The sequence below is a fragment of the Amblyomma mixtum genome, chromosome 3, assembly GCF_055824585.1.
Source record: "Amblyomma mixtum isolate Tamu chromosome 3, ASM5582458v1, whole genome shotgun sequence".
Taxonomy (NCBI): domain Eukaryota; kingdom Metazoa; phylum Arthropoda; class Arachnida; order Ixodida; family Ixodidae; genus Amblyomma; species Amblyomma mixtum.
This window is the reverse complement of record NC_143014.1, coordinates 112343030-112358883: the sequence shown is the minus strand read 5'-3', so window position 1 is coordinate 112358883 and position 15854 is coordinate 112343030. Positions and strand designations below refer to the sequence as shown.

At 43.6% G+C, this 15854-nt stretch overlaps 1 protein-coding gene across 1 annotated transcript in view; it reads right to left on the bottom strand.

Moving 5' to 3' along the window:
* Ns4 (Nucleostemin 4) overlaps window positions 1–15665 on the bottom strand; it is a 42929-nt gene extending 27264 nt beyond the window's left edge. The window contains exons 1-7 of the mRNA XM_089580746.1: window positions 15342–15665; window positions 15139–15268; window positions 8757–8853; window positions 7339–7467; window positions 7101–7241; window positions 1066–1264; window positions 835–918 (exon numbers count right to left, since the gene is read on the bottom strand). Of these exons, the coding sequence (XP_089436872.1) occupies window positions 835–918; window positions 1066–1264; window positions 7101–7241; window positions 7339–7467; window positions 8757–8853; window positions 15139–15268; window positions 15342–15426 (865 nt within the window). The 5' untranslated portion in view covers window positions 15427–15665. The remainder of the gene's footprint in view (window positions 1–834; window positions 919–1065; window positions 1265–7100; window positions 7242–7338; window positions 7468–8756; window positions 8854–15138; window positions 15269–15341) is intronic.
* Window positions 15666–15854: the final 189 nt, after the last annotated feature.

Sequence of the window (15854 nt, the reverse complement as noted above, 5' to 3'; positions counted from 1 at the left end):
TAGCCAAACACCGCTTCTTCAGTACCAATAAAGAAAGTGTGATTGCACTTGGAACGCAACAGCGTGCTCCGTTTACTTATGGCCGCGCCTGTACATATGAAACCTGTAGTGGACGCGCTCCACCGCCAGCCACTTGTGTAATGCGGTGAAGCCTCTCGACTGGCATCGGCCGCAAGTTGGTGGTTCGATACATCAGTTATTTCGGCCGGTAAAGTCCGTAATGCTCGTCTGGGCCCTTTTCCCCTCGATATGTTGCCAATTAGTCCCTTTTGAATGGCATTATCATCGCTGAGCGCTGGCTGCTTGGCACTTGGCTGTTTGAGTGTTCGTATCATCCGCCGCCACTTGAGAGAATGTTGTTATCGTCACGAACTGTAGCATCTTGTATATAACACGCTCTGGCCAATATTATTTTCAAATTTCGAATCAACCATAATCGTATCATCGAGATACTATTTTATTAGCATGGTGCCGTTTACCAGGAGTGTCCTAGAACCTGTACCTTCATTTGGACTGAAACATAGGAACCACGACTTAAGGAATTCGTGATTTAAAGATTTCAGCAGTAAGTATGACTGTGACTATGTTATGTCGAGGTTCGACTGTATACACTTTTGCTCTGCTGGTGAGAGTCAAACCCTCAACTGAACACCAAACATGCAGTGCTCAGCCAAGTGATCTGTAGACTAAGACTAAGTGATTGTAGACTAAGTATCCTACAAAGCAATGCATACACCATTTCAAGATTGCATACACTTGTACTCAAGTGATTATTTCACCTTAATCCAAAGTTGAAACCATGTAAGTGCTCTAAAAAAAACATAACGCACTGACCTTGATCACCAACCATTTCCTGGCAGGCTTCCAGGAGACCCCGGCAGGCTACAGAGGCCATGCGTAGTTTGCCCTGACGCTTTCCTGTGTAAAGCATAAGTTTTCTTGTATCAAGAACTATCTTTCTTAAGTTATTATGTTGGCATCCCCCCCCGCCACCCCCAACCCTCTTTATATATGTGCACACTCAATCCAATCATCCCTATGCAGTAGTAGGAGACAGGTACTAACCCTTCTTCCCCTTGGCTGTCATGCCTGCATATGATGCGAAAGGCAGCACCACCAAGCCTGGGTAGCGCTCATGGAAAAATTTTATCCAAGCAGCTGTAAGGGTGTCCGGGACAAGATCCACTTTGTTAAGAACAAGTACCAGCCGTTTTCCCAGCTCTTGGGTCACGTGGATGTACAGCGCTGGAGGGAAGTGCACCACCTGCATGCACCAAACTGCCGATTATAACAGCAATCCAAATATTTAAATTTTTGCACCTTGTGCCAGAGCACGGTATTACAAGCACTGGATAATTTAAACGTAGCTTAGTCACCACAGCACAAATGAAACTTCGAGAATCGGTAACATCCAGTGCAGGTATGCTGTTCTCAGGGAACCAATAAAAAAGCTAGTTATGTGCAGTATCAGAAAAAAAAAACAGTGCTCAAACTTCACAAGCTGAACATTTTACTTTATGAAGAAAGAACAGCAAGGTCTCCTTTCTTTCTGATACATTTTTAATCACTAAATAAATTCTTTTGGGTTATCAATAAATTACAGTTCACTTTATGCAGCACTGACTTCCTTAAGATTGTGAGCATGAACTGACTGAGTATACTAATCTCATGTTGATGTTGCAATTCACTTTAATATCACACTGAGTATTGTTTATTCTTTGTGTGTCCTTGTTTAAAATTCCTTGAACTCACCCTACTGCCCTATAATATATGATGCCGGCCTGTTTCTAGATACAAAACTGCTGTGGTCACCATGAGCTGCCGAATATGTGAAAAAAAAAAAAAATTAAAACCCAACCTATTAATACAAAACTGACCAACACCAACTTTTTTTTCAATAATCCATTCTGCTATGTGGGAGCTGTATTTTGGAAGGGGAGAGAGGAGGAGGACAAATAAATATATATAAACATCAGGGAATTACTGTATCATGAACGACATTCATGGTGTAGCATGTTTCTCATAATGCAGCTGCCACACCCATGATTCGATACTGTGACTGAGGGTTCTACACATTAAGGTATGACACCACTCTAGAAAGAAAAATGTTCATTTGATGGAGCAAAATTTATTTTACTGTTTTCAACTGTTAGGCTTACCACACCAATATCATTATGGGGTGTAAACTTCAATAAATATGTTGTAATTTTAATCGTAACTTCTTTTGAAGAGTGTTAAGTTTGCCTCTCATACCAACAGTGATAACTCACAAACTCACACCGTGATGTTTTGTAATTTATGCAGGTCTACGTATTAGCTGTGCAATGATCTAGAACGATGAGTCTGTATTGAGTTTGCAGGCAATTACTGCAAAAAGCTAAAAGCATACATTGATACTGGCTTTCGGAAAGCATAGATATTCAAATAACAAGCCACAACATGAAAAATTATCAGTGGATTTCAATAAGCCTGGTTCACTACATGCCTTGATATGTACTACATGAGAGGGCAAAGTTTCAAGAGAGAATTATCACTGAGTGTAACTTTATCCATGTTGCCATAACACAAAAAAGAACAAATTTTATTTTTCAGAAAATTAATTTTGAAGATTACAAGTTCTATATAAACAAGTTTCAATAAACACAAGAAAGCAAAGTCCAAGAGTGCTAAAATGTTCCACACCTCTAAAATGGTTCTCCTTGACCGTTTCCTTTGTCTTTTTTTTGCACATGTAGAAGCTCACCTATTTCTTTGTTTTTTTTTTCTTTCTGTTTCATTTAGCATGGTGCGGGTAACAATCTAGCCTGTAATTTTTGAATGGCACAAGATAGAACCATAATTCCTTTCGCAAAAGGTAGAAGAATGTTTGCGACTATAAAAATGAATCAAAATGCAAAACGTTATTTTTGAAGAAAATTGGCATTTCAACAGTGTCGTCATACCTTAATGCCATAGCCACTAGGCCATCAAGGTGGGTAGCCTTGCAAATAAGAGCCAGTATCTGCCCGGCACTAGGACTGTCTGTTTCAAAGAATGGAGTGCCCTTTCTAGTTTAAAAGCTCTGTTTTGGTGAGATTAATCTACATTAAGCCCTTGTTAATTCAACCCCCGTTTATTCAGAAATCCTGACAACTCTTACTGCCAGCTCGTTCTTGGCCAATGCCCATGCAAGTCTATGGTGCTAGATGTCCGCTAATTTGGATGTTGCAGGTCTTGCACCAGTTCATCTGAAAGGGCTCCCGAATCGAGGCCGCGTCCAGGTACGACCAGTGTGCAAGAGACCATCAAAATAGCCCTGCTCAAAACCAGAGTTCCAAGTTGCCGAGTCTCTCGTGTAACTCTGATGTGTGCATGACGTCAGGCGGGATGAAAACTGGATGGCCTCGTCTCCGAGAACAGCCCGAGCATTTAGTTTCGGTTTTGCTTATCTGAGCTTCGCACCAGCCCGCAGAGGCGGTGGCTCGACCAGCTAGCGTCAAACAGCCAACCTAACCCAGCTGAGCACCGTTTCAGATACTGATTGATGTATTGTTCGTGTTCTCTTCCCTATTTTTTTTTCTCTCGCCACTTCGGTGCAGTTTCCTCTGTTCGCGTCCGCCGCGTAGTTCTGGTCTTCCAGTGCATCGAAACTGTGCGCTCGTCACGTGCCATTCACCGCTCGTGCAGTGAAGACTGCTCCCACTCGACGGTATCCCTTATGATGGGCATGATGCGGGAGCGGTGGAGCTCCACCATGTCGCACCATGAACAATTTGGGAGGCCTCCCGCATCCTTAACTGAAGCAATTTTGTTTTGATGCTGCTGACAGTACACACGCAAGAAAGCACTGATGGAAATGCGACAAAGTCATTGCCGCACTTTTCTCATCTTAAAAATTGGGCAACATTGCCCAGTATTACACCAAATAAATTTACCGTGACACAAGCAGTTCATCACACATCTTGGGGGTCATTTGATTATTCAAACTTTTAGGTAATTCAAACACTTTTTTTCGGTTCCTTGAAGTTGGAGTTAATGAGCTTTTATGGTATTTGTGGTTAGAATGTAGTACCCTACTACATGCAGGCCAACTTCTGCTTGCCCTCAGTGCCTCTTTAAGAACTACCGTATTTACTCGCGTAATGAACCCACTCGCGTAATGAACCCACCCCCCACTTTCTTAGACGAGAAATGAATTTTTTTTTTTTCCGTCGCCGAAATAACGCGCACCCGCCCTGGGGGTCCATGCGTCGTGTGTGTGCATCTTCGAGTTATCTTGGCGGAAATGACCGGCGCTGTCGACGACCATAAAATTGTCAGATCGCACCGTGATAAGCATCTTTTGAAGCGAATGATGCTGAGCACCGGCGACACGAACAACGCGGGCATCGACTGCGTGCTTCGTTGGCGGATGCGCAAAAGGGATTTACTGGAGCATCGTCTTTGAAATGGGGTGACGCAGCTTCCATTACCCTATTCTATTTACGCTATTATTTTTTCTTTGTATTTCAAGACCCAGTTTGTCAAACTTTTCTAATTCATCGTTTTCTTATAGCGATGATGATGATCGTGCACGTTGCCGAGTGGCTTCCATGAAATCGAAAACGAAACCTCTGCTTATAGCGCCATGCCTGCGCGGCGGCGGCAGCGCGAAGTAAAGACAAACGCACTTCAAAGTTCAACGGCGCTGGTCGCCATTTCGCTAGCACTTCGCTTTGTTGCTGTTGGAGTTGAGTGCGCGCTACGGCCTTGGCGTTATTTCGTGCGTCCTCTGCATTTGCTGTGCGTTGTGTACGGCCTTGGCGTTATTTCGTGCGTGCTGTGCGTTGTGTGATGGGGCGTTACGCTAGTTACACGGCAGCTTTCAAACTCAAGGTTGTGGAGCATGCCTTAGAGCATGGAAACCGTGCGGCTGGACGGCATTTCAGTGTGGACCCCGTGCGTGTGCGCTACTGGAGGAACCAGCAGGACGAACTGAGAGCGACGAAGAAAGATCGCCGCGCCTTTCGAGGGCCGAAGCAGGGCAAGTTTCCTCGCGTGGAAGAAGAAGTCTTGAATTATGTCAAGAGGCTCCGCAATGAAGGATGTGCCGTGTCCCATGAGCTCATACAGAATCACGCGCGGGCCACTGCAAGAGGCCATGGCATTCCCGCAAATGAATTTAAGGCCAGTTTTGGCTGGACGACGCGTTTCATGCGACGGAACGGGCTGTGCCTCAGAAGGCGCACAACGTTATGCCAACGGCTGCCGGCGGATTGCGACGACAAAGTGCGTGATTTCCACCGCTTTGTTATTCGTGTCCGTGAGGAGAAAAAGTTTCTGCTCTCGCAGATCGGGAACGCGGACCAGACGCCTATCTGCTTCGACATGCCAAGAAACAGCACGGTTGATACCAAAGGTTCTAAAAGTGTGCTGGTGAAGACGACGGGCGCTGAGAAGCAGCGGTGTACCGTGATGTTGGCGATAACAGCGGACGGCAGGAAGCTGCCTCCGTTCGTTATCTTCAAGAGAAAAACTCTGCCAAAGGGAGCTCTTCCGGCTGGTATCCACGTTCGCGCACATGAGAAGGGGTGGATGTCGGCTGATCTGATGTCCGACTGGCTGAAAACAGTCTGGGGACGGCGGCCCGGAGCACTGCTTCTGCCATCGCTGCTTGTTCTCGACAGCTTCCGCGGTCATCTCGAAAAAAATGTCCGCCGCCGAATGACCGAGTTGCGCACGGACCTCGCTGTCATCCCAGGTGGCCTTACATCACTGCTGCAGCCCCTTGATGTGTCAGTGAATAAGCCCTTCAAGGACAACGTGCGGCGGCTCTATACTGAGTGGATGGCCGCGGGGAACCACGACCTGACTCCCGCAGGCAAGATCAGGAGGCCCACCATCGACATGCTGTGCCGATGGGTCCTAGAAGCGTGGAGCATGATATCCACTGAGGTCATCATCCACAGCTTCAAAAAGACCGGCATCTCAAACAGCCTTGACGGCACTGAAGACGACGCGCTGTGGGCCGACGCCGATGCTGACGATGTGGCAAGCGACATTAGTCGAAGTGACTCCTCAGATAGCGAGACCGAGTGAGGTCTTAAGTAGCCAGAGGCTTGTGAATAAAAATGTATTTTTATTCACATTCATCGCGTACGTGTTTGTACTATAAAGGTAAGGTTGTGACCGCGATTTTCCTCAATGTGACATGAAATTTCGACCTTCTCAAAAATTTCGAAAAATTTTTTCCCGCGTAATGAACCCACCCCCTAAATTTATGTCAATCTATGTGGAAAAAAGGTGGGTTCATTACGCGAGTAAATACGGTAATGTAGTCTTGTGAAAAAGTTAAAGAAAAGTCATAAGTCTACTATGTTCCCATAACACAGGAACAAGATGTTAACGGCACCAACATCCTGGTAACTTCCACTGATAGACCACGGCCTCTTCCTTTGATGGAACAGACGGCTACCTGCTCGAGAGCAGCTGCAGTATCTGAAGTTGATAGGCCCCTGTAATTGATAAAGGGAGACAGTGGGCAGCTCCATTCAATCATTGTTAGCCTAAAAATTAACTTGCTTGTCCTTTCTGGCTACGCTGACGTTTGTCCAACAGCAAAAGATACATCCGTTGGTGAGAAAACTAGTCGATTAAAACTCATGACGTCCTTACCAAAGAAGATGAGTTGTCACCATTTTAAAGTGAATGGCAGTGCAATGTAGCCTCTGGAATCTGTGCGAAAAATTGGGGTCAACACACGCATTTTACTTGTGAAAATGGCTGGTGACGATAACACCCGCATTTTGGTTCTTGGCCTTTTCTAGCTTACAACAACTCTGCTTTCAGTGACGGTGCTCTTTTTGTGATTAGACTGCAGCACCCTATCAATACAGGCCGACTTTTATTTGTCCTCAGTGCCCCTTTAATAGACTTTGCAAGTACACCCACACATGCATATATCATACTCAGCTATGTAAGCACCCCTTTTTGTGTCCCTCTTTGTCTTTGGCATAGAATACCCGAATGAACTTGAGTCTGGCTTGATGGCATGTATTTTCCTTTTTAAATTTATCGTCTTGTGACCAGTAAGCAATATTTCAAGCACTCGCATCAAAAGTAAAAGAAAGAACGGCCCTTACAGGATGTCGAATATCAGCAACTAGAAGCACAATCTCAGACATCTCGAGGACTCTCCAAAGCTGGCGCCAAGTCTCCAAGTTGAGCTCAAAATAGCTCAGCTCCTGGTCAGCAAAGGCATTCTCAATTTTGTCCAGGTACTCCTGCACATAATTATATGACCAGAAAGCATAAAGTGTCATTTCAGGTTTCCATTAACAAACACAGGATATAGAAAACAAAAGTAAGCACGGTACTCACTCGAAAATACTGTGCCTCCCTGGCCTCCAAGGCTTCTTTACTCATAGAACGGTTCCATGGTGGGCGTTTAGGCATGTCTAGTGCAGAGCCAGGCAAGAAGAACTGCTCTGGACTCACTTCCAAGGCTGACTGCACAGAGAAAAAGCACAGAGTACATTTGTTAAGATACTACAAGGATCACTAAGATTTCAAAACCAGCCGTGATATCATTTCATCCACAAGGAATAATTTTATGGTCACAAAAGGGCGTTGTTATCCTGAAAGAATTTTGCTCAACATGCATCAACATAGGAAATCACAATGATCACCAACCTCCATTTTCTACCCTTACCACCAAATAAGTACAAGACTCATGACACAGCATTATTGCATCGCTATGTTGAAAACTAAGCATTCCAGATATACTTTAATCTATTATGCCAGAAATCAAATACAGACATCTTCACTGACAGACCACGTACCCTGAACAGCTAGTACCTACTGCACTTGTGACATACATAGTGCAAGTAGCACAAGCATGGTTGAGAGACAGAAAAAACTATTTTCATCCAAATATTTGAAGAAGCACAGCCTTATTCAAACACCTTGATTAAAATAGTCAAGCAGCCAAGGGACCTCACAGAGACCTATTCAAACAGTGCAGTTAATCCTATCTATAATGCGTCCCAGGATGTGCTACACCAGCTCTGCAAAGCATTTCATACTTACGCCTATACTTGAAGACAATGTAAAGTGCAAATTTTTTTGGTTGCATGCACCACTATCTGTGAAATCCTCAGCAAAAGAGCTACATTAAATTAGTGAAACACAAGTGCCACTACTTGAGTGATACAAAAAGAATGTTCAGGGAATTCAAATTCAAGTCCACTATAGAGGTCAATACTTGGTTAGTGATAACATGCTGAAAAAAAAAAGGCCAGAGAGATGTGAAAACTAGCACAAGAAGCTTTACAGATCCTACTGCATTTGAAAATTAACACAAAGAACTAAAGATAAATAGACACAGGGATACAGACATAAGTCCAAATTACAGATGAGCTGTTCTAAAAGTGAGGTCTGAGAGTGAAAGCACGTTCTTCCTCATTATGGCTGCTGTTTTTCAACAAAACTAAAGGCGAATGTGTTCATATCAAAACTTTTATGGATTCAGATAAGCTGCGCATCAAGTAGGCTTGCCGCATTGTGTTGATGTCCATTTGGCAAGGTGCTGTACATTCGCCGCTTCAGCACAAGTTTTAAAGCCAATTTAAAGATGTTCTAAGGTAAGATTGTTATTTCTTCTTAGTGGTTGTCACATGCACACAGAGATAAAGCCAAACAGAAATCACAACTTTCAAATTTTGCGCCAGCAGTTGTTTAATACAAAGATTACTCAAACCCTGCATGCAAGAAACGATGAAGGTACCATCTGCCCTCACCTCATCCAGGGGAGTGTATGGTTCCCGGGCCCTTTTCTTACGCCTCTCAAGTTCCTGGGGGGTCTCCCTACGAAACTGCAAACAGTAGCGAAACACGCTGCAAAGACAAGAAAAAGAAATGGGGCTATTAATGCACTTCTGCTGCCCTAGCTTCAAAAGCCAAGCACTGCAGTCCAGATTTGATCATGGGGAAAACAAAAAGCATATTTTGTGCTGCTTAACACTCCAAGTCTCATACAAGCTATGAGGGACACCATAGAGCAGGGCTCTGTACTAATTCTGACTATCCAGGAACCTTTGATGCACAGTGACACTGCACAGCAAATGGATGCTTTTGCATTTTGGCTTCACAGAAATGTGGCCATCGAGGCCACATTTCAGTACCATTCGCTTGTGTCGACACATTTGTCCATCGCGTATAAAATTTCATTGAAAAAAAAAAAGGTCATGAGCCTCGATTACCGTCCTTTTCTGAACACATCCATATAAAGAAGCGGCTCACTCAAGAACCCAATAACTCATACAGATAATTTTTTTAAGTGATTCATACCAGCTAATTTGGCTCCACTCTATGCCATTTTGATTAATAAGAAAGAGAGGTATTGAATATGTTAAAATACTGCATAATTTATGGAAGTGTATGCAGTAAAATCTCAATGATATGCTTGCAAAAAAAAAGTTGGAAAAACGTAATATTCCATAATTTGAAAAACGAAACTATTGAGTGAGAACACAGACAATTAATTCTTGACAAAAGGTCTGTACCTTTCCTAGTGCTTGCAGTGCACTTCTAGCGCATTTGCGTTGTCTTTAACAGACAATACTTCGCAACACATCCGGTCCATCAATGGCAATGGCTCAGTTTTTCAATGCATGAAGGCCTCCGGCAACGGTATAAGCAGCCAAAATTTCTCGCTTGCATTTTTTTTTTATGCTCTGCCCACTTACACCACTGCACTGCAAGGAAGCCATCGAAGCATTCTTGCTTTTCATGCTCCGTTTCCCAGACCCGACCCGCTTGTAGGTAAGCACATCATTGTACTTCCCAGATGCTTCGCCCCCTTATCCCTAGGCACTGCGATGAATCCACTGCGTTTCTCTTTATGTCGCGTCACTGCGGGAGTGGCCCGTTTGTAGGTTAGCGACCTCTTTATTTCCTACATGCTTCGCCCCTTTGCGTCTAAGCATTGCAGGAAAGCCATCATGGTGGGGTATTGCCCCTGCATTTCAGCTCGTGTTGCGTGCCTCCAGGCTCGGGCCACTTGCATGTCCGGTTGACTACTAAATGTATTATATGACCAGAATTTGCCGAAATTTTTTAACGCAGTAGTCGCCAGGAAATCATCCTATCTGGGAACATATTAACCGCGACAAAAGATAGTGCAACTATATGCGACATTTTTATTGCCACGGCTTTAAGCGTATGAACTGGAAAATCGTTTGGACTGAGAACGTATCAATGAGGTTTTACTGTACATACTGCCATGCCCAACTTAACCACTGATGGTTACCATGTAAAATATAAAGCCATAGTTGGCAGCCTCATGGCATTCCAGATGCATATCAAAACAACACCTCATGTACTGTGTGCTCACAGGGCTAAGTTTGCAATCAGCAAACATACCTCAGCATGAGAGGCCAGAAAAAGCCATTCAGAACCTAGAATTGGCAACTGCTGCATTAGTGACCATGGGCACAGTCACTTGAAATTTTTCACCAGTTTTCAGGCATGCTCCTCTCTTTTCTCTGCTGCCATGGTGCCTCAGTGGTTATGGCAGTCGGCTGCTGACACGAAAGACGCGGGTTCGATCCCGGCCGCGGTGGCCGAATTTCGATGGAGGCGAAATTCTAGAGGCCCATGTGCTGTGCGATGTCAGTGCACATTAAAGAACCGCAGGTGGTTTGAAATTTCCGGAGCCCTTCACTACGGCGTCCCTCATAGCCTGAGTTGCTTAGGGACATTAAACCCCATAAAACATCTCTTTTCTCTATGCAAGAAAATGAGAGAATTGCCATTAAAATGCCACTGGACCTTCTCATAACAATATCTATCTACACAAACAAAATGGCCCAATTTTTTTATGCTTTGGTTTCTATCTATTAATTTGGTTCAGTAATGGTAACAGAAGTCAGCTGAGAAACGTGATGACCCACTTCACCAACGACCGGTCATCATGGCCAAGAAGAAAAGAGATTAGGAATGAGACAATGATCAGGTATGTACAGGTGTTCCCTTGCAAGGCTGAATAGTCAAATCTGATTTTAGCTATCAAATCATAAAGGGGTTCAGATTACTATCAAAAAATGATGGCAATAACTGTCTTTTAGTGCAAGAAACGTGCTAATTTGTTTCACAAGCAGGACAGGCAGAACAGCCCTACTGAAACCTTCTCCTATTTTTCTAGGGCTGTACGAATATTGAAAATTTTCTAATTGCAAATTAACTATCTGCTTCCTTAATGCATCATATGAAACTAATAGTTCTTACTCAAGACTACCCGAAATTTCAAATATTTCTTGAACAGCATTCAGCTTTAAAAAGTTTTTTAATCTTGAACTGTACCGAGTACTAAGCCCCAGTCACATGTAAATCGTATCTAACTTGACATAGTGTTATAGAACCCCTCTATAGTGTAGTCACTCAGACCAGCAAAAATCTTTACTATATCAGGGTCTTTACTAGAGCACTGCACGGGCCTTAATTATTGGCCTGGGGCCGGCCCTGGCCCTGTACCCTCTACCGTTACTCACCCGAGCCCGGCCTGGGTTCTCCAATACATGCCTGGGCCTGTACTGAGCCCAAGGAAGCTATTTCCTACCTGGTCCGGCCCGGCCCGACAATTGGATGGGCCCGGCTCAGGTCCGAAACAGCACAACAGCTATAAGCACGCTACAGAAGCCTAAATGTTGTTATTACTATGAATTTCAGTGAAAAAGAGAGCGTCATTATTAGAATAGAGGTCTAAAATTCTCCAGTTTCTCATTCTGGTTGAGTTGGTACTTTATTTTTTTACCCAGACGAAAGTACAGTGCCTTGAATTGCACACATACCAATTTGCTGAAAATAATCAACTGAAGCCCATTTTCTGTCTCTTAGTTTCGAATTTAATTTTCACAAGCATATATGTCAAACAGCCTGTAACACTGCAATGGGTTCGCCACTGACATGCATGAAGTCACATGAGACTACAAGGCAGTGAGGTGTCCGCTTGTCTGTTCAAACAGCTACATCTCCCACTGTTGCTTCTATCTTACCATCTAGCAAAAACAAAATGCAGGAACATCAACTAGGCTAAGATATATTACGCAATGAAGATGTCAACTTCTACAGGCCCCATACTTTGCTGAAACTGAGTGTTAACACTGTCGTATCTTAGACATTTAGTTAAGAAAGCTTTTGAAGAATTAAAAAGCGCAGAATAACTGGAAAAAAAAAAAACGGCAGGACTTGACAGACAAAAGAGAGAAGTCTCATAAATATTGTGCCATACATTAGAAGTGTTTAGCACGAACACATGGACTGAAAGTAGAGAAACCATACTACAAGAGGGTGCTGCAAGCTAAGCATTTATTGGATGCACCCTTCAAGGCCCTGATTTGCCTGCATGCGCAGCCTCCTCTATGCTCTGGAAAACCAGGGAGAGTACCACCACAAAAGAGAAGAACTAATACTCGATTATCAGGAAATATGAGACTCATTATTATCGAGCATGGAACATCACTGAGCCAAGGAGCGTGCTGGGCCGTGATGCACTCATAGCTGAAAATCCAGCGCCATAACAGGAAGATTAATTAATAAGTTTGTACTCTGGAAATAGCTGAAAACTGGCTCTGTCTTGACCTGCCATTTGTTAATACCATGAGAACATACTAAGTTCAGTGAAAGCTCCCATTCACTGCACAAGCCTGGGCCCAGCCAAGACCCGGCATAAAATATCTGTACTTGGCCCGGCCCGCAAGCCGGGCCTGGGCTTTTGGGCAAGCCTAAGCCCGCGCAGTGCTCTAGTCTTTAATATATCAGTGGTTGGTGATGGAATGGCTCTGAGGATGCTCTCTGCTTACTTTCTAAATACAAAGTGTTTGCTTATTAAGGAAACACTCACAAATACCTTCTATTCTGCTTTTATCGACCCTTTATGCGATAATTATTTATTTTCAGTTATTACATTTTACGTTATCACATTTTCGATTTTTATGTCTTGTGGAAGTGCTGCATTTGCACGTATACAACGTGGTGACGAATATAACTCCAGTCTAATTCCATGCAAAAACCAAAGCTTTCCGTGAACACGGCATCGCCTTCTGCAGCCTCAGCATTATTTAAGAGGGAATAGTTAAGAAACGCGAGCGACACAGTCACGCGCGGCAAAACCGCCCACGCAGTGCCGCCGGGGCTGTGCTGCCTTCAGCCTTTCCTTCTTTACTCATCACTGCACTTTTACTAGATTTCTTTTCTCAGCGAATCGCACCGCGTTCTTTTACATTCACAGTCAGCTTTACTTTTTTTTTTTTCGTGCGCACCGCGCGCTTCGCCTCACGGCACCAAGGCCTTCTAAAAGTTGGCTTCTCCTAGCGCTCCAGAGCTTGATGGTGAAGCCATCTAAAAAAACGCCTTTTCTCGTTTTTTGCCTACGAACCTTGGCCTCGCGATCCTCGACTTTGCTCGTGACGCGATGTCATCATTCTGCGGGAAGTATGACGCCGCGGCCTGACGCTCTTTGCTACAGCCGTTTCGTAAAAAAAAAAAAAACACTATAAATGACAAAAAATGTACAGTTGTCTATGGAAGGCAAAATGGGACTGCAGTTTCACTTTACTATATCAGAGTTTACTATAGCCGAGGTCTACTACTAATTTATTCACCAGCAAATCAGGAAAAAAAAGCTTACACATTTGCGAGCATGAGGCAGTTTTATAGTTCCAATCCTTCTATTGTCCTGTATGCAGTACTTGATGCAGCATCATCGCTACCACTTTTATTATTCATGCATTCACACTTATAGCAGTGTAACTGTGTCCCTTGTTCACTGTTTGTGCACTTTCTTCACTCTGGTAGTCATCTCTGCTATGACACTGTAACTTGTGACACGAATATGGCAAGCCAGGAGGCACCAAAAGCTCTTCATACTATATCTCAATGATGTCAACACTTTACACCATTCAATGATGTACTCAAGTAGAGCTAAGTAGCTAATGTAGTTGCATGTTCTTGACTTATTCCTCATAGCCCCATCCTATACTATCCAAAGTTTAACTTGAACATTGTGTTCATTTGGTAATACTAACGTGCTAACGTAGTCATGCATTTCATACTGCACTTTTATGACCACACTTACTTCCAGTCAAATGTAACTACAGTACAACATTAAAAAAAGCAGCAGTTTGTAATGAGGGTGCTGTTGCAGGATAGTTGGTGTAACATGACAAAAAAGGAAGAGCGCAAATACACGACGAAGTAGAACGAACAAAAAGTCGTTCGTTTCACTTCTTTCTGTGTTTGAGCTGCTCCCTTTTTGTTAGTTTGTAACACTGAAAACAGTCTGCGGCATCCTGTACTACTTTGCTGACCAGTTACAACAGTGAATAAAATCACCTTTCTGTTTGACTGTATCAAACAAGCAAGAGGCATCAAACTTCTTCAGCTTATAATTTCATCTTGTGGTTAGCTTCTTGTTTAGTTAGCAAGAAGAGCTCTAACAGCAGTCTACTCTTTGTCACGGAGGAATTCTGTTCGGCAGTCCTGAATGTGGATGGAGCTTCACTGCAGACTTTAGTTACATCTGACTATGGAAGCGAGTTTTTCTGCGTATTTTCGTCTGCCTGCTGTCCTTTTTTTGTGCTGCTTATTTTCAACTACACTGGTACCAATCCACTTAACTTACATCCTTGCCGGAAGTGAGATTTTATTCTAAAATTACCAACTGGCCTGCCCGTAAGAACTAACCCGCAAGAATGCTTTAGTACTGCAGATATACTTTCATGAGTGGGTAACGATTGCACTCTCAAATAAACGTACACCAAATGTGCACCACTATACAACAAAACTGTACAGTAAAATTAAGGAAAGTGGCCAGTAATGTCACTACTACACAATTCTGTGTTGGCATTGGGTACACTGCTTTTAGTTATCTGAATGTACTTTAGTTGACACAAGAAATATTCCTGCTTAAATGGCGCTTAAAATAAACTCGCAAGTGTTCTGCTTTAGTGCTGCGGAAGTCAATGGCACAGTGTGGCTAATCAGGGTCTCTTCGCTCCTCTAGTGTGCCTTGGATCGATTTATACTTCCGTGAATGTCATCTAGGCCGCGAAAAGCACGCAGTTTTATAATAGCTATAGGAACGTGCAGCACGAGAAACTCAGACAGACAGTATATGCGCACCGGCTGGATCGCTGCCCGACGTCTCCCTCGGCATTGATGCGTATCACGTCGCCCAAAGAGCGCTTCTCTTGTTGAACTGCGACGACTTGCTCCGCCGGCTGTGGCTTCGGGGCTTTGCTACCCTCATGGGCTGTAATGGGATCAACATATAAGTGCAGCGAAATTAAACTTCATGTTACAACATGTAAAACGGCTTACATTACCTAGCTTCTTGCGCTCGCGTTTCTGTTGCAACTGGATCTTCTTCTGTTTGGCGCTGAAAGGCACCTTTCTTGATCCCTGCGGCATTCTTGCGCTCGGGTGACAACTTGCAGGTATTGCCTACGCTGTCTGTACCTCGCTCACAAGCTGTCAGCGCCGACGAAGTCGGTCAAAATAAACAAAAATGCACTTGGCACGAATAGAATAAGACAAATAAGCTGCATAAACTCGAAATCGAGTAAGGAATGCGAAGTACAGCCTTGCTGATTGCAGACCTCTCAACGGTTTCGTTTGCGGCAGTTAACGGCAGTTACGATATGGTCCCTGTTATGCAGTGAGCTCTGTGGGAGAGGACAAAAACAAGATCAAGAACTTATCTTCTTCTAGTTGCTCGTTAAATAAAAATTGATAATAACTGCAATGATGAAAGATGAACCCAGTATATGTTTAAAAGTAACAACGTTTTTTAAAATGTTATAAGAAAGGTGTAAGAAACTTTTTGCCCATTCAGAGTC